This window comes from Pogona vitticeps, chromosome 4 (assembly GCF_051106095.1).
Source record: "Pogona vitticeps strain Pit_001003342236 chromosome 4, PviZW2.1, whole genome shotgun sequence".
NCBI classification, from domain to species: domain Eukaryota; kingdom Metazoa; phylum Chordata; class Lepidosauria; order Squamata; family Agamidae; genus Pogona; species Pogona vitticeps.
Window position 1 is genome coordinate 223765720 of NC_135786.1, and position 20947 is coordinate 223786666.

Below are 20947 nucleotides of genomic sequence, written 5' to 3' on the forward strand. Positions count from 1 at the left end.
GCAAACATGGCCAGTAGCAAGGCTAGCTGGTGGATTCTGGGACTTCATTTCACAAATAATGTTGCCTGAGGAACAGCAGATGGATAGGATAAGATCTACTTGAAGGCAGCTCTGACAATCTTTGTCTTTTGGTTCGTTTTTTCCCCCCATTATAAACTTATTTTCCTTGCAGAAATTAAAGTGTAGTGATTATACACACCAGATTTATACGCTGCTTTAAAAAAAGCTTTTGGTGATAACTTTTTTTTAAAAAAAATGGTCTCCTTCAACATAGTCACAACAAAGAACACAATTCTGATTAAAGAAAGAACTCTGTTTAATAGGGTTTTTTGATCATTAAAAAAGTTTAAACCTGCATAGCAATCATTTCAAAAAATAATTATTTAATGTTCCATAATGAAACTGTACACAACCTAGTCTTTGAGCGACCTGCAGCCCCATGAGGTGGTTTTGAAGCAGTCCAGTGCACTGAGAATCCCTTTGGAGGCCAGCGCCAGTTGACTTTTCCATTGGCATGTTGTGAAGTTGTGTGTGTGTGTGTGTGTGTGTGTGTGTCTTTGTTCATTCTTGGTACAGTTCTGCTCTAAGAGTCAGTGGGATCTTCACTGGGTGTTTGCGAACAGTCCGTCTCCCACTCTCTCTCCCCTCCCTCCTGCCTGCCCTCCCTCCCTCCTCAGGGCTCCTCAGAGTCGTTCAATATCTCGGTATTTCTTCCTCAGGATGGAGACTTGGTCTTTGAAGAGCACGGGATCAAGCCTCATCTGAGAATGGATCAGGGGCATATAGCCAAACCAGCTGGCAAAAGTGTTCATGCAGCTCTGCCTCTGAGCAAAATGGTCTGGGTCAGCCCACCGAGAAGCCCGAGAAGTCTAGCAGAGAGAACGAGAGAGAACAAAGCAAAGCAATGGGTTACAAACAAGGCTTCAATATCCTGTCAATTCATTTACAGGCTGGGAAACTGTGTCTCCTCATGGATATGGTTAAACTGCAATACTGATGATCCATCACTTCTGATCAGTGGTTATACCAGCTTGCAACAATGGGAATTAACAGTCCTAGCACATGCTGGAAGTCCTAGGATTAACCCCGAGCTTGGAAAAGTTACTTCTTAAAATTACTACTCCAGCATGACCATTTTTGCCTTCTTCCCCTCCTGCTGTCCACTCTGTTCCTCTACTTGCTGAGCCAATGCCCTGGTCCATGATGGGGAAGCTGAGATGACCGGGGAGGGAACATTCCACATAAGATGTGGCTGCCGCAGTTGTTACCACATGAGGACAATTTAAAATTACACAGCTGTTGGATCTGGAAGACCTCAGCTAGCTTGTATGGACATCATCTAAAATGAAAACAGGCACCCATAGCCTTCCATGTTAAAATCTTATTATCTCTCTACGGTGTCTACAGTGACTGGGGTTGATGGGAATTGTAGGCCAAAGACCAAAAAAATAAAATAAAATACCTACGTATCCCCAACAAAACAAAAACAACAACAAAAAACCTTGAGGGTTTTACCTGCAACTCTTGATCTAAGATAACATGAGTTTGGCTTGGATTTATTGTTTGTCCATATATAAGTTTAATATAGATTAGGCACACAACCCATCCTCTGTGGCTCCAAAGGCTGGAGTCTCCATAAAGTCCCTCAATGACCTTCTACATTGAAAAGGTTATCTGAAAATTGGGGCTTCAACTCTTGGTTATTTTTGGGGGGTGGGTGGGTTAGGCAGGGTCAGAGTTCTCCAATATGAAAAATCAAAACTGGAAGTGGCCATCTAATGACTTTCCATTCTGATTTGGGGAGCAATTTTTGGTTAACTGGGCTTATTCCGGTTCTGGTGCTGCCTGCAGTTTCCACTTATCTAGGGAAAGCTAGGCCTGCCAAAGTTGTCCACTTCTGGCATACAGTGATCATTAGGCTATATCACCCTCTTCCAATCTTGTGCTCTCCAAATGTTTTGGAGTGTATGTCTCACCAACTCCAACCAGCAAGGGTCAGGGATATTGGGAGTTGTAGTACATGTAGAAATCAGTGGTTTTCGAGGAAAATACTCTATAGAAGCAATAGCATAAAGTGTTTTTAATCAGGTAAAAGCCCATGTCATATGACCTTTTTAATATCTCTCCACCCTGAGCCACAGGAATGGATCTACATTTAATATTAGTTTGCCTTATTTTATTGAATACAATAAAAGCTCCCTTGTTTTGCTGATAGGGCATCTTTTGCATTTTCCTTCAGCAGGTCAGTAAAAAAAATCACTCAATTAGAATGCATGAATCACTCGTTCCGTAGAAATGGTTGCTAGCTTACATCTGGTGAACAGAAAGACCTATTCTTTCCAAAACTTCGTGACTCTTTAAGATATAAATACATTTTCTGTGTGATAAAAATGCCTTCTCTTCTCCAGCATAGGCCACTCTGAATAAAGATTTAAATCAATTTAACTTCTGTCAGTCTGAATTCTATGCTTTGTGAAACTGAGCCCCAGAGAAGGTTGAGGACTGGACATCAAGTTGAGCAAACCCGGGGATTTCCCACTTGTGGGATCCCTTGGAGATGGCACGGTCCATGATCAATGCAAAAACATGAAAAAAACAATCCCTAAATGAAATCAGAAGTGGCCAGGGAAAAAAGGGGGGTAGAATCCTACTGGTCTACCAACAGTGAAACACATATGTTAGTCTACCTATGTTGCTACCTGTCTGTCACGTTCACCTGCATCCTTCAAGTTGAGAAAATGATTGTGTGCCTCTTCACACCACAGATGGTGAGCAAGAGGGGAAAACCTCTTGTGCAATTGCCCTGACACGTGCAGTTTTCACCAATAAGCCTTGGCCTTAGAAAAATGAGTAATTTTTTTTTCATTAAAAATCACAAGGACTGGGTGAGTTGCAGTCTATTTAAAGCAGACCTGGGCAAAGTGTGGCCCGAGGGCCACATACGGCCCGCAAGCCGCTCCTGTCTGGCCCGCGAACAGTTTTGAATATCAAAACCATTTATAGCTTTTTGTCTAGACTTGATCAGTTGCTTATCTTTAACATACCGCAAAAAACCTCTTTAGTATTTGTGAAGATTAACAAGTTTAAAATAAAAAAAATCATAACATCACTGTTTCATTTTATTTTTAAGTAAAGTTGGTTCGGCCCCCGAACACAGTTCAGATTTTTCATGTGCCCCCCCAATAGAAATTAATTGCCCACCCCTGATTTAAAGAGTGAAGTGCCCCTTCGCCCCTTCTGGAAGTTTCCGGGAATAACAATTCACCTCCCACACCTCCTCTGGCTGGAAAACTAATTTCCGGCAAGGGGGAGGGGATTGGGGATCTGGTAGCTTCAGCAAATTTGTTCTCCTAAAAGGAACGCCGCCTACTGTCTAGGGCAGAGGTGCCAAACTCAATTTCATCTTGGGCTACAACGGCATTATGGTTGCCCTCAAAGGGCCAGTTGTATCTGTAGGACTATATAAATGTAAGAATGAGAGTGGGCAATAGTGAGGACTACATTTCCCAAGGTGCTCTACGCTGCCCAAACGGCTGCACTTTCTGACTCTTCGCTTCTTGGATTGCTGGGATTAGAAGTCCCACTGAATGGATTCTCGGCATCCTTGTGGAGCATTATGGGTGACCGAGTGAGCACCTACATATTGTAGGCATCACTGCGAGGGCCACATGAAATGGCCCAGCAGGCCTGATTCAGCCCGTGAGCCTTGAGTTTGACACATGTGGTCTAGTGCAGTGGTCCCCAACCTTGGGCTTCCAGATGTTCTTGGACTACAACTCCCAGAAGCCTTCACCACCAACTCTGCTGGCCAGGATTTCTGGGAGTTGAAGTCAAAAACATCTGGAGGCCCAAGGTTGGGGACCACTGGTCTAGGGCATCAGTCTGTTATGAACTACCAAGCCTAACAAAAAGCAACAAATTTGTCTCCATGATCCTGGTAGGCATGGGGCATTTTGGGTGATTTTATTTCTTTAGGAGTGAATGTCATGGGGATGTAGGGTTTGGGGGCTTTGCCATCAGTGTGAACAAAGGCACAGAGGATGACACTGGTACGTCTTCAGCAAAAAGGATCCATGTGAGGAATCCCCCAGCAAGTCTCAACTGTCTTAAAAGCGAACACTTTCTAAAACAGTGAAACATGAAAAAAATATTAGTGCTTGTTCAATTAGAATTTTGGTTTAATTAGATCCCAGACAAAAGACAGATCAATGTTCCTGGTTTCTTTCATTTGCTTTTTAAATAGAAAGAATCAGTGATGGCTTATCTGTGAACAGCACCCTTCAAATTCAGTTGCCCGAAAAAGGAATTGATGTTATGGTGACGCATTGCCTTCCCACAATTTAACACAAGGCTTGAAATAAGAGGGGGACTATTAAAAAGTTGTGAAACGCTTTATTTTAATTTTCTTATGGGAAATGATTTGAAATAATCATTTCTAAAATAGAAAACCACATCTGTTGAGATATATGTTGAGAACAGCCCTCTTAAGCTCATGACGATGGCAAGTTATTTCTGAATAGTATGATGGTTTCGTATTTGTTAAATTCATTCATTTGCAGGTTGTTTAAAAAAATAAAATACAAAGGTGTTGGGATTTTATTTTAGATTTATAAACACCTTCCCACTTTTGACAGTAAAGTAGTTGAGTAGGCAGGAAAGACTTTGCCAGATGGAAGAGAAATAGTTCAGAGTAGTTTGTAGTTTTAGGATTAACATTCGTAATGGGTTAGTTAACAACAACAGCAGCAAAAACTTTACTGAAAAAAAGTTAAAGTATAGTTTGGATAGATACCTGTCCCATCATAGTTTCCTTATACTGTTTTTTCTGTGTTACTTTGATTGGAGGCAATTTTGTCACAGCTGACACCAAGAAGTTCATCAAAATGTCCTCACAATTGGCCAGTTGGTCCACCATATTCTTCAAGCTGGCAGGCAAGTAGTGAGTGTACAGGTAGTGATAATATCTGCATGAAAAGAAAAGAAAAGCCAATGAAGTGCTACCAGTGAGAATCCAGCTCTGCAACGCAATGTAAACTTACTTGGGAGGAAACCAGATGAACTCAACACGACTATTTCTTTAAATAAATGTCATTAGAAATGCACAGCCTTCATACTGACCAGAGAATTCCAGTCAAGTCTTTTTCCAAGCTCTCAGGCAGAATTGACTCCAACCCTTTTGGAAAGAAAACTAGTAATTTTTTTTCTTAAACAGGGCTGATTTCTTAATGGCTCAGCAAGCAGTAATAGCGTGGAAGGTGCAGAACGTCCCTGTGGGAGAGTCAGTACACCAGGATGAACATAAAGATGTGACGAGTAGGTCATCATGGGAAATCAGTAGCAAAAATTGGTTGCAGCAACAAAAATGAAAAATGGTATGACCCTTCCTTAAAGGGAAGGCTTGCCTGGTTCACCGAAATATCAGTGGACTTATATCAGGAGCAGACTGTATGGTTGTAAAGGTAAAGGTTCCACTTGACAATTTGTCCAGTTGTGTCCGACTCTAGGGCACGGTGCTCGTCCCCGTTTCCAAGCCAAAGAGCCAGCGTTTGTCCGAAGACAATCTTCCGTGGTCATGTGGCTAGCGCAACTAGCCACGGAACGCCATTACCTTCCCACTGAGGTGGTACCTATTTATCTACTTGCACTGACATGCTTTCTAACCGCTAGGTTGGCGGGAGCTGGGACAAGCGACGGGAGCTCACTCCATCACATGGATTTGATCTTATGACTGCATGTCTTCTGACCTTGCAGCACAGAGGCTTCTGCGGTTTAACTCGCAGTGCCACCATGTCCATGTAAGGTTGTACATTCCCTCTATTCTTCAGGAGCATATATGCACTATACAGTTACAGCACTTTGATAATTCTTTAAATGTCATGGGTCCATCCAAGAAGAGCTGCAATTTAGAGTTTCATGAGAGAATTACCTGCTAAAGAACTGCAAAGTACTTGCCTCATCTATGGCATAGAATTCTATATAGTTCACCAAACTACAATTCCAAAGAATCCATAAGATGGAGTCATAGCCATCCAAAATGGATACAAGCTGATAAAACTGTTTAATTTAGATAGACATGTCTACTCAAAGTGGTGCAGTGGATAGAGTAATGAACCAAGACTCAGGAGAAAGGGGTTGATTCCCCAGATCTACCATGGAAACTAACTTGAGTGTGGAACTGGTAAAAGTACTTCTTAAATGACCCACTTACCTTGAAAACTCTATTAGGGTTGCTATAAATCAGTTCTGACTTGATTAGAACTGTGTGTAAAACAGCAACCTTCTATCCCATGATTTTGATCCCTGGAAGATCAAACTTTTGTATTACGCTGGGAGCGACAGAAGCAGGACCGTCCTTAGTTTCTTATGTGGTTTTTACCAGGTGGGGAATCATAATGAATCAAAGTTTATCATGTGGAGAAACAACATGGAGAGGGGCTCACTTTGAAACCTCTTATCAAACTTTTGGTAAATAAATATTACAGTGCACCTAAGCTCCAGATAGAACTTAGGTAGTTATCAAGTTATCAGGATAACTGAAATCTCCCATTACTACTACAGCATATCTCTTTGAATCTCTTACAATTTGTTTTTCTTGCTCTTTTAAAAAACAACAACAGAGGGACAGAGAGAGAAAGAGAGAATACTTCAAAAAAAGAGTGTATTTTCACCAAAATTCTTAAGTGGTGGTTTTTAAAATATGCAATGCTCCTGGATTCTTACTTGTGGTAAATAGCAGCTCCAGTCAATACCATGGAATAGTCGTTTGTCCATTTTGATGTGTATCCCCACCTCTCCTTAGTATTGTCCCAAAAATGGCTGCGAGCCGGATAGCCTACAATCCTTTCTGGGAAACTCTGCCAAACTGTAAAGGCAAAATCCACCTGCAGGCAAGAAAGACCAAAAACACGACATATATGGCAAGCGGTAATCAAACAGTCTCAAAAATGTCAGCAAAACAAAATATTACCTTTTCACTAATTTGTAATTTGCAAATCTTGGAACTGTTGCAAAACATTAATTCTCTGTATTCATCAGCAAATTAAACTGACTGCTTGACATTTTGCCCTGTAATTATGCACATTTTAATGTTTCCCTGTTAACAGGAGCTGAGAGCTCCAGAGAATCATATTAACATTTTTGCAGGCATGACTTCTGCAAAGGAAAACTTGAACAACTAGTAAAGAGAAATTGTATGTGTAGAGGGAATTGTGTGTTTACCAGAATGAATAAGAAAGCTGCAGTTTTTATCCACTTTCATAGAAAGTATGACTTCTTTCTTGTGTTGGCTACGTGTGTGGAACCATTGGATTCAACTGCATAAATGAAAGTAGAATTTTTGCACTTCTGGAGTTTTGTTGTGTGAAGAAATGTATCTTGCCTCAAAAAGTTGCACAAGTGTTAGTCTTTACAGGATGTTTTGTAGAAATAAAGAATGCACAAACCTATGTGTGTACTGTAAAATTAAAATGCTTAAAATGCTTACAACTGGGGGAAAAATACATACAAACATGCTTTAATCAATGGGGGAAAGCAGAAATAGGGCCGAATGGGTGAATAAATACAGACATTAGGCAAATGTGTGAATAAACGTGCACATCAGGAAAAACTCAGAAACATGAATGTGAATGTCAAAGGTCTGTGAAAAGCTCTTGGAATCCGACATGAAACAAAGAGAATGTGGGTGGGATTCAGAGAAACACAGTGAGATTGAAATAGAGAGATATTCATACTCCTATTGCCTACTACCAAGAGGAAAATGAAGGGGAAAAAACCACACAACCTTTTGAATGGAGGGGAATTTCTATACCTAACACCTCTAAAACCTTCCTGCTCTTAAAGCTCTCTTAAGTTAGCTTTAATGGGGTACCAAGACAGATGGTGAAGATGACATTTGCTACCACCAGTCCTATGATGCACACCTATGATATCTTATGGAAAGCAACAGTTTGATTGTAGTCTTAGCACACAGCTGCATTATGGGGGACTTGGTATTGCAGACACCAATGCTGTCTATAGACTTGACTGGAAGAAGGCTCCAAATTACTATTAAGGGTGTGTGTGTGAATATGTGGCCTTCTATACACAGTTGGAATGCAATTCCCATCAGCTCCAGTCTCCCTATGTACTAGGATGGATAGCAGTTGTTGTCCACCAACATCTGGAGGGACATTTCTTCCCTATCCCTGCACTGGGAATACTCGTTTATATCAGCTATAGCATGCTCCATTCTTTAAATGAAGAAACGTATCCCCCATCTTTCTCTATCCTTGCAAATAATATCAGATCTTTCTAAAATAGAAACTTATTGTTGGAAAGTGAAAGAAAACACACACATCCTCAGTCATGCAGCTTCAGACATGTTCTCCTCTTTCAAGTTCTTTCAAGCACTGCAAAATGCTCCTTCAAGTAGGCGGTTCAAACAGAACAGCTTTCCTTCCAACAATCCTGATCACATCCAAGTCATGAATATGTCAAAGAACCAACTGCCATCTTAAAAGCCATGTGCTATAAAATCTGACATCTGGTTTCTGGAAAGGACAAATGTTAAGCTGCAGAAGGAAGGGCGGTGCTAGCTGTAAAAGCAAGAAGGAAAAGGCCTATATGCGGTTAATAAAAAGATTAATCTTAACCCATGAGCAGAGATTGCAGCCTAGTCACACACCCTGTCTGCCCTCGCTCCAGCATGCGGACAACTAAAGCTACAGAGAAGACCGGTCTGTGTGGGATTGTAAGCTTTACACTTATTTTCTCAGAGTCTCTCTCTTTTAGGACAAGGTCACCTTATAAAATATTTTCTTGACTATTATTATTTTCAATCAAAATTGTAAAAACATTGATTAGTATTATATAACAGATACAAGTTTTAACCAAAAATCTAAGTATCTATTAAATATCAGCACAGTATGTACCAACCTCGCAGTCTGAAAGCATGTAAATACAAGTAGATAAATACCGTAGGTACCATCTCGGTAGGAAGGTAATGGCATCCCGTATCTAGTCGTGCTGGCCACACAACCACGGAAACTGTCTACAAATGCTAGACAAACGCTGGCTTTATGGCTTGGAGACGGGGATGAGCACCACACCCTAGAGTCGGACATGACTGGACTAAATGTCAAGGGGAACCTTTACCTTTATGTACAGTATGCTGTTCTTAATACTACTGTTTTTTTGTAGCTCTGATGATGGATGTGCAACTGCTTATAGTACTGTGTAAAATTTCTTGATATTCTTCCCAAAGCCCTAATGACTATGGGGACCACTGAAATGTGCTTCATCCACATGTGAAATGTTTCGATGGCCAGGTCTCTGTATTTTGTTAGTGTTTCCAATTCTTTATTTTCAACTCTGGCATCCCCTGGAATTGCAATGTTAATGAGCCGGACATTTCTTCATTCTATTCCCACTATGTCTGGTGTGCTCTGTTCAAGGTGCCTATCAGCTTGAATCCGGAAATCTCACAAGGTCTTGACGTTTAAAAATCTTAATAGTCTCTTGGACTGGTTTGTATCTTTTCCAATATCTTCTAATCTCTCTCTCTCTCTTTCTCTCTCTCTCTCTGGCTGGGAGCAGCAGAGGCAGGGCTGGCTTCCTTCCTTTGCCAATAGTTAAGATTAACCCTTTTACGGCCCCTAATCTATTTCAGTCTATCAAAAGTCCTTTTGAATCAAAGGTCTTGCTGACTTCAATGCATGGCGCAAATATTTCTCTTATACTGAAGCCTGGTAAAGACCATATTAATGGTGTGAATTATAGACTAATCTCCTTAATTAAACAGATGCTAAAATATTATCAGCAGTCTACAATCTACTCTTGTGCTCATTGCCGTTCACAAAGTGATACTAAGCAAAGAAAAATCTCCAAAGCTTCCTCCTTTCATCAGCTAACCACTTCTCGCCCAAAGACAAAAAAATTTTCATGGCTGTTTTTCAACAAGTGTGAATGGTAGTGAGCACAAGAGGGTATCTTGCCCAGATGTTCTTGGACTAAAACTCCCAGAAGCTTCCACCATTAGCTGTGATGGCACTGATTCTGGGAGTTGTAATCCAGGAACATCTAGGGACATCTTTAGAACCACTGTTATAGCCCATCTTAACTGCTGCTGTAGATGTTGTCAACATTAAGGCTATCCTTTGCTATGTAAAACTTGGCATCCTGTTTCCTGATGGTAACACAGGCATGATATTGGGCTGCAATATCAGGCCATTTCCTGGCATTTTTCATTGTGGATGCAGAAGCACAAAATTCCACATACATAAAACAGTGTGGTTTTGAAGAGCTGGATACTATTAATGCACAGAAAAGAAGCACTGAGGAGGTTCTACCAGGAATTCTGTAACTATCTAAGCATTAGCTTCAGTAGAAGCCAATCCACATACTAGACACTACACAATGGACAGAGAAGCACCATAATCTAAAAGACAACTGCTATATTTACATGTCACCCAACTGCCACCCAGTAAACACTACACAGTCTACTCTCTACATTTAAGTAACACAACCAAATTTGCAGTGACCCATCAAACATGGACCATCTCTGCCTTCAGCTGAAACCATTGCTCTCTGGCAAGCAGAAACCACTGCTTTCGGACATGTGGCAACTGTATGACATATCTGACATTACCAGTACCCGGAGGTTTATGGTAATCATCTCTTTGAAAACACGTCACCAAGATTTATAACACTATTGTCATTCTTTTCCACCTTATTTCATTTGGTTCCACTTCCATAACCGGAACCTGTGTGGAGATAAGCCCATCAAACCGAGAGCCATTTTCTACCATTATACTTTTTAAAAAAGATCTTCTCCATTTTAGGTGCATTCATCTGCTTATTTACACTTGGGAGTCCTTTTCACCAATCAATGAAATTTGAATGACTCTTAATAATTGACATCAAGCTCTCTGTCTGTCATTCCCAGGATTGCCGAGGGCTCTGAATGGCCATTCGTTGAGCATCACCATGCCAGGCCTCTTACCTTTCCTTCAGATTTCATACTCCCCTCTCCATTGAGATATAGTCTCACTGCTAGCTACACTTCACATGAAGTGGGCTACAGTCCACAAAAGGTCATGGCAGATAAAAAGAGTTAGTCTTCAAGGACTTGCACAACTCTTGTGTTGCTTTTCTCTCAATATATCAACATGGCTTCCACACTGTTAACACATCACCAGTCTTGAGTTGTTTAAAACTTCTCTTGTAATGGACTAGACTCTTGCGGTGTACTAATATTTTAGGAATATAGGACTGAGATTGTAAATGTTCGTACAAAGCATGCATTTTTATTCAGCTTGTGCTTTTCCATTTATTTATTTATTTATTTATTTATTTATTTATTTATTTATTTATTTATTTATTTATTTATTTATTTATTTATTTGTACCCCGCCCCTCTAGACAGAGTCTACTTGGGGCGGCTTACAAACAGTTATAAAACATCATAAAATAATCATCATAAAACAATCACATAATTAAATCAACACATTTAGAAGTTCAAGCTGGAGAAAAAGGAAAACTAGAGAAGAAAAAAAAATCAAGTGTTGACTGGAGGGAGGGCCTGCCTAAAGAGCCAAGTCTTTAAATGACTCTTAAAAACACCCAGCAAGGGTGCCAGGGTGATTTCCGACGGCAAGGTGTTCCGTAGTTGATTATGGAACTTGTATTATATCATGTTTTGCAATGGCAAAACATTGCCATTTGATTGCAAGCAGTAAACTCATTTGTTAGTCAGTTAGATGATGGTGTTCAGGTGGGAGATTCATGTTTGAAGAAGCACAGCAAGGGACCCTATAGCCTGCAACTGAACTTTGAGGTTTAGCATAAATTATAAATCCAGCCTAACCCATTTTCTGTTCAAGAGCTCTTTGTCCACACATTTGAAGAACGAATGGGGAGCAAAGCTGGATTGTTAGCTCCACTTATAATATCGGACAACCTATTGATCTTGGTTGTCTCGAGATGTAAAATTTTATATGTATAGAGTGTTAAAACAATTAAGGGTGGTGCAGAAGAAGCGGCCCGTAAAATATACGGAGTACTGAAAAATGAAGTTGGAACAGTAGCAAAGGAGCTGTAAAGCAAACAGTAGCTTCTCCAGCCAAGCCTGGAAACAAGGTCATTGTACAATAACACTGGCCTTGCAATATATATTTTTTTCAGTAGCTGACAGTTGAATGTATTTATGGGCAACGTGTTAATATGACCAAAGATAGTGTTTAAAAGTCCTATAACTTGCACTCTCTGTTGATGCTATATTCTGGTTTTATAGTACCTTAGTGTAAGGTAAAGGTAAAGGTTCCCCTTGACAATTTTTGTCCAGTCGTGTTCGACTCTAGGGTCGGTGCTCATCCCCGTTTCCAAGCCATAGAGCCAGCGTTTTGTCCAAAGACAATCTTCCGTGGTCACATGGTCACTGCAGCCTAGACAAGGAATGCTGTTACCTTCCTACCGAGGTGGTCCCTATTTATCTACTTGTATTTGCATGCTTTTGAACCGCTAGGTTGGTGGGAGCTGGGACAAGTGACGGGAGCTCACTCTGTTGCGTGGATTCGATCTTATGACTGCTGGTCTTCTGACCCTGCAGCACAGACTTCTGCGGTTTAGCCCACAGCGCCACCATGTCCCAGGACTCACCTTAGTGTACTAGATCCTTTTTTTTACATGCTTTTATTCCTCCAGGCTTTGCAAAGTTTAGTCACAACATTAGTGTTTATCATCATGGTGGCAGGCTGCAAGATTCTGAGCTAAAAGTCCTTGTATTTACACACATGCAAAAGCAACAGAAATTCCTATTAAAACATTCTGCTGGTGCAGCGGATCCCTATAATGTGATTGCCCCAGAAAAGGGAATGTTTACAATTTGAAGGCAGAAGGTAAACATCTGAAATAACTATGACTATATGAAGATAGGAGACACATATGCATTCAACAGAAGAAACAAACACAATATGCTACACACACCAGATACCAACAATAATCAGGTACTACTACAACAGTGGAAGCTGACAAGGACAACATGGATTTTCCTCCATAGATTCACACTGGCTGGGCTGGGCAAGCACTTAAGAATTATTTCCTGTGTGTCATTGATCATACGTTTAATGGCTAAGAAATACATTTAATATATTCTTACTTTTAAAAACTTTGATGTATTCTGTGCTTTTTTAGGGTAAAAGCGCCTGCCTTTTTAGAATGTTTGTTCCAATTTTAAAACATAATTATAACATGATTTAAGTTCCGCCTACATGTTAAGTTTTGTTTTGGAATGTAATTGTTTGCAACTTCTCATAGTTGTAAGGATTTTGGATATCACTCACAGCTGCAACTTTTCACAATTTGCAAGGATATATTTTTAATATTTGTGCCTACAAAAATATATCCTTGGAAATATATATCAGGATATATCAGAGATCTCACTGGGATGACTGAGAATCTTCAGATATATGTGCCTAGAGGTTTTACAAAGCTGTAAGACTTCTGGATGTTATCAGTATTTGGGATTTTATTTTTGTGCTTATGAAATGTAGAAGCAATGTAAAAAATAAAGCTTGTAGAATTAGACAAGCTGACGCAGCCTGGAATTATTGCAACAATGAGAAGACTTATAACTTGATACCCAGATTAACTTTGATATGATTGGAAATGACTCTGGTTTCATTCTGAAATCATCCATTTTTGGGATAAATGACAACTGTTACAAATACCGGCTCCTATAGGGTTTTTAGGGTTTCAGACTCCCTGACCTGACAGTCCCAACCCTCCATATTCTGAGTACAATATCCACAAAAGAAGACAAGAGTCCATTTCATCAGATACACAAAACAGTCAGACAATACATGCATACATGGGGTGGAATTTGATGTGATTGCAAACATGTTGCTATCACAGTCATGTGGAGCACCCCTTGATCGACATGCACAGGTTCCAGGTTCTGCCGTCATGATACCCTGCATTCCCTTGCTTCTGCCCATCAATATTAGAAAGCAAGGCCAGAGAAATACAAAACATAATAAAATTGGAAGAAGTTTGAATACAGATTACATGAGGAAACAATCTGATAGGAGAAGCTGCTTTTGATGGCAGTTCTGTGGTTTCTTCAAACGCCTTGAGAGGCACTAAGAATAATGGAGATGCAGACAGTAACAGGAATACAAAGAAACCAATCCTAAGGGCTGGAGTGCTCAATATAAATATGATCCACAAATAAACAAAGATAGATAGCATCTAGGCTTATTGCCTTTTCTCAAGACAGACCCTGCCTACAGCACATTTAATTTAAACCGTCTTATTGACTTATACAAGACTGAGCTTAAAAAACAAACAGACTAGTGTCATGGCACCTGATGGTTAGACAGATTTAAGATGGCAATATCCATGCTTACCACTCACACAGGAACCATAGTTCAGTGGCAGACCACATGATTTGCAAGCAGACATTTAAGATCAATCCCTGTGCAATCAATATTGACAATACTGAGCTAGCACTATGGAAAAAAAAAACTCCTCCCATTCAGAACTTCAAATATTCTCAGTCAACCCAAGAGAAAGGAAATTTCAAAGGAGAAAAGACTTTCAAAGGATAGATTTTGGAGAGATTCTCATGGGTAAGTTTCAGGATTTTTGACCTGAGAAGTCGCTGAGGAGTGTGCATCCATATCGTGTCCTTTGCCATACAATCATCTCCGCCGCAGACGACAATGCCTCAAGCTTCCCACACTTCCCTTAAAGCCTAGTGGAAGATCTCATAAGTTTGTGCCTTCGATGGAGCCTTTTGAGAACAGGAGATGGGGGCAGACAGGGAAGCTGCAGGGCACGGAGATGTGTGACAGAGGGGGGAAAAGCTAATATGGAATCTTGAAATGGAATATAAACTCAAATTTCTACTTCCCTTTGAAACCAAAAGAAATTCTGAAAGGATTAAGAAAGAGGGAGGAAAATGGAAGCATTTTTCAAAGGGAAATAGCAATTGGAGGAAAAAAACTATAGTTCAGCACTAGCTTCACCTTTTCTTGAAGCTGGAAACAGGGTTGCCCTCTGTCAGACTGACTACAGGCTTTAGCAAAGAATGAGCTTTATTAGAAGCATCTTCTGCTGTAGAGACAAAATGTATCTATAATAAGCTCGCCAAAATATAGCATTTCAAAGGCCTGGGGAAGGTTCTGAACTCTGAGGAATTACAGGTGCTTAGTCAAACTTTCTCAGAATATTTCCCTCCCAGAGAAACACTTGAGACTTCCTTCATCTTACTCCTCATGGAATCTAAGTCTAATTTGCATAATTTACTTGCAAAATTTATCCACATTTTTTGGTGGCTGCAATCCTATCTCTCTATTTTTACCCAGCCTTTCTCCTTGAAAAGACCCTAGAACAGTATCAGCGAGAGGGACGCTGTGAAGGAAGCAAAATGGTGGTCAGGCAGCCCACCTTATTGCTGTTGTTTTCACATGCAGTGATTGGGCAAACCGCAACACTCCTTTTGGGGTATAGGGAGAAGAACACTGTGGTACAACCTTTACTAACAATGCATCTCACCTGCGAGAAATGCTTGGTGAACCTTTCCTTCCCCAAGAGAAAGCTGGTGAAACTGTCATCCCCAGCTGTTCTTCCTACAAATAGGGTGGTGGATTTTAAAAGGCTGTTTTATGTACAGCTATAGCTGGATTCAGCAAGTAAATGCAACTATGCAAAACATCAGGCCTGTGCATAGACTCAGTTACAAAATGATACCTGGCTCAGCAATATTACGAGTGAAAAGGATCTTGGAATTGTTGTAGATTACAAATTGAGTATGAGCCAACAATGTGATGTGGCTACGAAAAAGGCAAATGCTATTTTAGGCTGCATTAAGAGAAGTATAGTTTCCAAATCTCGCAAGGTACTAGTTCCCCTCTATTCGGCACTGGTTAGGCCTCCTCTTGAGTACTGTGTCTAGTTCTGGACACCACACTTCAAGAAGGATGCTGATAGATTGGAACAAGTTCAGAGGAGGGCGACAAGGATGATCACGAGGCTGGAAACCAAGCCTTATGAGGAAAGGCTGAAAGAACTGGGCTTGTTTAGCCTTGAAAAAAAAAAGACTGGGGGTGATATGATAGTACTGCTCAAATATTTGAAAGGCTGTCATACAGAGGAGGGACAAGATTTGTTCTTGATCCTCCCACAGTGCAGGACTCAAGTTAAAGGAAGCCAGATTTCAGTTGAATATCAGAAAAAATGTCTTGACTGTTAGAGCAGTACGGCAATGGAACCAATTACCCTGAGAGGTGGTGAATGCTCCAGCACTGGAGACATTCAAGAGAAATTTGGACAACCACCTAGCAGATATCCTTTGACTGTATTCCTGCACTGAGCAAGGGATCGGATTCAGTGGCCTCATAGGCCCCTTTCAACGCCATGATTCTATGACTCGGTAGAGGAATTTCCCCTAACGCATTATGTTTGTGGTGTGTCCTATTGCCACACCTACCAGGAGCCTCTGACAGCAGCAGGAAAACTGCTCTATTGAGAAAACCCAGGTCTTTTTAAAGATCAGTGCCCTTGTCTTTCTCAAAGTGCTTCTCTCTCCTGATGTGGCTCTTCCCATGGCTAGACTGGCCTGGGGCAGGGGAGAAATATGTGGCCCTAAAGATGATGTTGGATGATAACTCCCAGATGATGTTGTCTCTGCTGGCTAGCACTGCTCAGAGTTGTGGTCCAACATGTTTTGCAACCTCCAGCTCAGATCTTTTCATCCTTCTGATCCAAACACACAACTTCTAAGTATATCGTGTTTGTGAGTATGTCACTTCCTTTGCGCTGTACTGTACATCATACTCAGAATATCCACTGGTACTAAAGGCATACTAAATATAAACGGCGAAGATCATGTTACATGCAAATCTCACAGTCTCATTGGAATATTTTCCTTCTGAAGCTGACATGCTGAAGTGATAGTCATGGGCGTGCAGGCAACAGGAATGGGGAGAAAGAAAATCAGCCCATCTGCTGGTCTCTTAACACTATTCTCTGCCTCCCCCCCCAACAATATTGATTTCCAATAATGAAACACACACATATCCCACCCCCACCCCAGCATGGAAGAAGGAACTTTGGATTCTTCCCTCAAGAAATAACAAAGGCTTAATACTTCATTTCATTATGAATGAAAAGGGCAAAACCTTCATTAACAGTAAAAATGAAAGAACAGAGGAAATCATTCAGGGCTTTTCCAGGATTTATCATTCAAATCTGAAAGCAGGCTTCAAATGAGAAACCATTATTGAATGTTCAATTGGGCAGCAATAGGTTGGATTGACTTGCATTCAGTTCTGTTTTTGTTGAGGGGAAGAGAGACGTCAGGAATTCCAGAAACTTTAAACCATCTAACCTCAAAACCAATGGGATGTGCCTTCAAATCTCATGTCAATCTTACAAGAAGGTATACATACAGATATATATGTGTGATGCTTAAGAATCTCAAACGTACCCTATTCATTTGAATAGGATTTCAGTTTGAATTAGTTTATTCTGGATCAAGGTACAGTTAATCCAATATTGCTGTAATGTGCTTCAAGTTGCTTCTGACTTATGATGGCCAATGAATTAATAAACCTCCAAAGATCCTATCATTAACAACCCTGCTTGAGTCTTGGCTTCTTTTGTTAGGCCAATTCACCTATTTTAAGAGTTTCATCGGTAATCTATGGAGACTTTTCTTCTGGCTACAGCAACAGTCTTTTTGAATTCTTAAAGTTTCAATCCATAGTTCTTCTGGTTCAGGGAAAAAAGAGTTCAGAAATGCAAATTAGTTCTGTACATGGTCTGTAAATTCTTCAGGAATGTCATCTAAATTATATTTTGGTACTATGATTATTTTACTGTTCTTCTTTAGCTTTATTATTCCTAATTTTGTATTAATAGTTCATGATCTATTTTATTTTTACTTCTCTAAATTTTTCTTCTGATTATATGGTTTATTTGATTATTAAATGGTCATATGACATGGTGTCTCGGTGTTGACCTTTCTGCCTTGGGCAACCCTGATAGGAGTCTAAATTTGTAATTAAGTCTAGCCTTTTGAAAATATTGTTCTCAGCTCTTCTATCACATTGGAACTCCTTCACCTTGTTAAGAGGCCCATCAAAAAGGAAGAAATCTCTTGTTATCTTTAATATACCTTCCAGTATAAAGAAGCCACGGAGGAGAGGGTGGGATAGAAGATCAGTGCATTAATTTGGTGGACTATATATTTTCTTTGCTTTGCTCCATGACTTTCAAAAATGGATTAAATCAGCAGCTGAACTGATGTAAATAGGCTTAAACTGTATTACTTCATGGCAATATCCCAGTTTTCTCAGCAATGAACTTGGATTATCTTGGCACAAGAGTTTCAGTGCAGTGTATAATGTGGTCCTGACGGATACAGCTGGAAAGCACTTAGAGCAGCAACTCTGACGATAGGGTTAGAATAGTAGCCCATCACATCTGGAAGCCACATGACTGGGTCTAGAGACCAGGTGAACTAGAGGTATTTTAGTTTTGCTTCCTGTTGATAAGCACGTATTTTCAGATCCAACAGAGCTTTTATTTCCGAATAGTAATATGGAATGGCTTCAACTTTAAATTTTTTAAAAGATGTTGCCTCTACTATTCTTTGTGGACAGAGTTAAACGACCTGTGGCCGTCAGTCCAATTTCAAGGAGACCCTTGGTCAAATTTCAAAAGCTGCTGCAAGTCTGCTAGCACAGACTAACACAGCTAAAACCTTATTTTGGTAAACAAAATCACAGTTAAAATCTAAAAAAAGAAAAACCGACCCATGTAGAAGTGACTTCCACTTTCATTGGAATTGGCTGGAGTGGCCATCAGAAGATGCTGGAGCCCGGGGGGGGGGGAGAGAAAGGGATTTGGTCTTACCTGGCTCTAATCTTAAAGGAGAAGATAGGAGAAAAAGTCAAGCTACATAGGAAGAGAAAAAGGAAAGTACTAAAATCGAAAGAGACAATAAAGGCCCAAAGCTTTTCCACAGCTGCCATTAATAATGTATTTCCGATATATTGCAGTGTTATATAAATCGTCGCCAGTTTCCCCTTTCTCTTTGTGGGAAGAAGTGCTAGAAATCAATACTCATCCCAGTTGTAAAAATTGGTTTTCTTCAGTGGCTCCCTCTCCCTCCCCAATGGCTTTTTCCTTGAGCGCAATCTTGTTTTTGGCACAGTGGCTCTGAAGTCTCAAATACAAGGATCTCCTTTCATTTAAAGAGAAAGATTGGGTCCGGCTCTTGCCTGTGGAAGGGAGGGACAGAGAAATCCAGCACAAGGCATCAAGGTGGAAACACTTCCTTTAGAAGCAGTGATGTTCCTCGGAATGGGAAGCACTAGGCAGAGCTATGCAAACTGAGCTGCTTTAAAAAGGTCCCAGAATAACCCCAAAATTCTGTGCCAAGCAAACCTGACTCCTACAGCCTGTGTATATTTGAAGATTTCACAGAATGTATTAAGATTCTGCCAAACATGAGATGAACGAAAGTTCTATATACTATGTATGTGTGACAAATCGACAAATCTATTAGTAGATTTCCAAGGTGGTAACAGACCTCCAAGAGTTTCTGATTCAATGAGAACTAGGACATAAATAAAAATGAAACCCAACCACCAATAATAAAGTACAGAAAAACATATCTGCCATAGCTAGCCTTCATCATCATTACCACCACTATCATCTTAGAACTACAGATCTAGAAGGGACCTGATGGATCAGCACGTCAAGCTCCAGTCAAGGAGGAACAGTGGGGAATCAAACCCTCAACCTCTGGTTCCAGTGAGATGCCTAAATTACTGAGCTATCCAGCCTTATACTAGTTACAGCTCTGCTTAGTAGAACTCAATATTCTATTTTTAAACATTGTTACTTCAAGTCTGCCATCGGTGTAATGAAAGGCCATGCCATGATCAAGTGATTGGGCCAGAGGAACTGAACATCTGCCCAGTTTGCCAAGACTATTTCAGTGGAAATTTCTGATTTTTTCTGAAAAAATCGTCGCTATGTGGATTCGTCGCTTTGTGGGGCAAAAAAGTCCATAGGAATGCATTAAAACACGTTTAATGCGTTCCTATGGGCAAAAACCTCACGGTTATGCAGAAATCCTCCATGCGGCCGCCATTTTCGCTGCCCGGTAAGCGAGGAAAGGGCGTGTAAACACAGCGGGCGGCCATTTTATTTACCCAGTGGCCATTTTGGAACCGCCGATCAGCTGTTTAAAAAATCGCTATGTGAAAATCGGTAAGCGAAACTACCATTAGAAACATCGCACTGCGATTGCTTTTGTGATCGCAAAAAACATCGCTATGCGGATTCGTCATTAAACGAATCACTCATTATGCGGGGCACCACTGTACACTGTATATGTGACTGAAGGTGAGACTGTAAACAGTAAGGTCAGAAGAAAATTAAAACCAGAAGTGATAATTATGGCAATTCCGTATCTTAAATGAGCACAGTCATGATTATATCCAAGCTTCAGTAGGAGAGGAAGATGAGGAGGACAAGGAGAAGCAACAGATGGATGATGATGATGCAAAGGTCACTGTTAAGATTTTCTATAGTTCCATTCTGGATAATGCTTGATGTATCTGATAAGGTGAGATACAACCTAATTTAGCCACATACTGTAACTCAATAGTTCTCATCCTCTGGGCCATTAGTCCTGCTGACCATTAGTCCTGCTGGTTGGGACTTTTGGGAAATATGTTCCACACCATTTGGAGAGTCAAAGGCTGAGAAACACCACTATAACTAATGAGTTAGTATTAAGAATCCCACAGAGCTCAGTTATTTTTGCTGTGACAGCCTAACACAGCTGATACTTAGAAAGTTCTTAAGCAAGCTGCAATGATTCAACAATAATTTTACAGTCTGGTGGACTGAATGACTTCTGCCCTGTAGGACCAGTATACAGTGGTGCCTCGCAA

The 20947-nt window shown here is 40.5% G+C and overlaps 1 protein-coding gene across 1 annotated transcript in view; it reads right to left on the reverse strand.

Annotated features, from left to right (window-relative positions):
• Positions 1 to 298: 298 nt before the first annotated feature.
• EXT1 (exostosin glycosyltransferase 1) overlaps positions 299 to 20947 on the reverse strand; it is a 290661-nt gene continuing 270012 nt past the window's right edge. Inside the window, exons 9-11 of the mRNA XM_020789593.3 lie at positions 6721 to 6881; positions 4793 to 4964; positions 299 to 869 (exon numbers count right to left, since the gene is read on the reverse strand). Coding sequence (XP_020645252.2) covers positions 684 to 869; positions 4793 to 4964; positions 6721 to 6881 — 519 coding nt within the window. The 3' untranslated portion in view covers positions 299 to 683. The remainder of the gene's footprint in view (positions 870 to 4792; positions 4965 to 6720; positions 6882 to 20947) is intronic.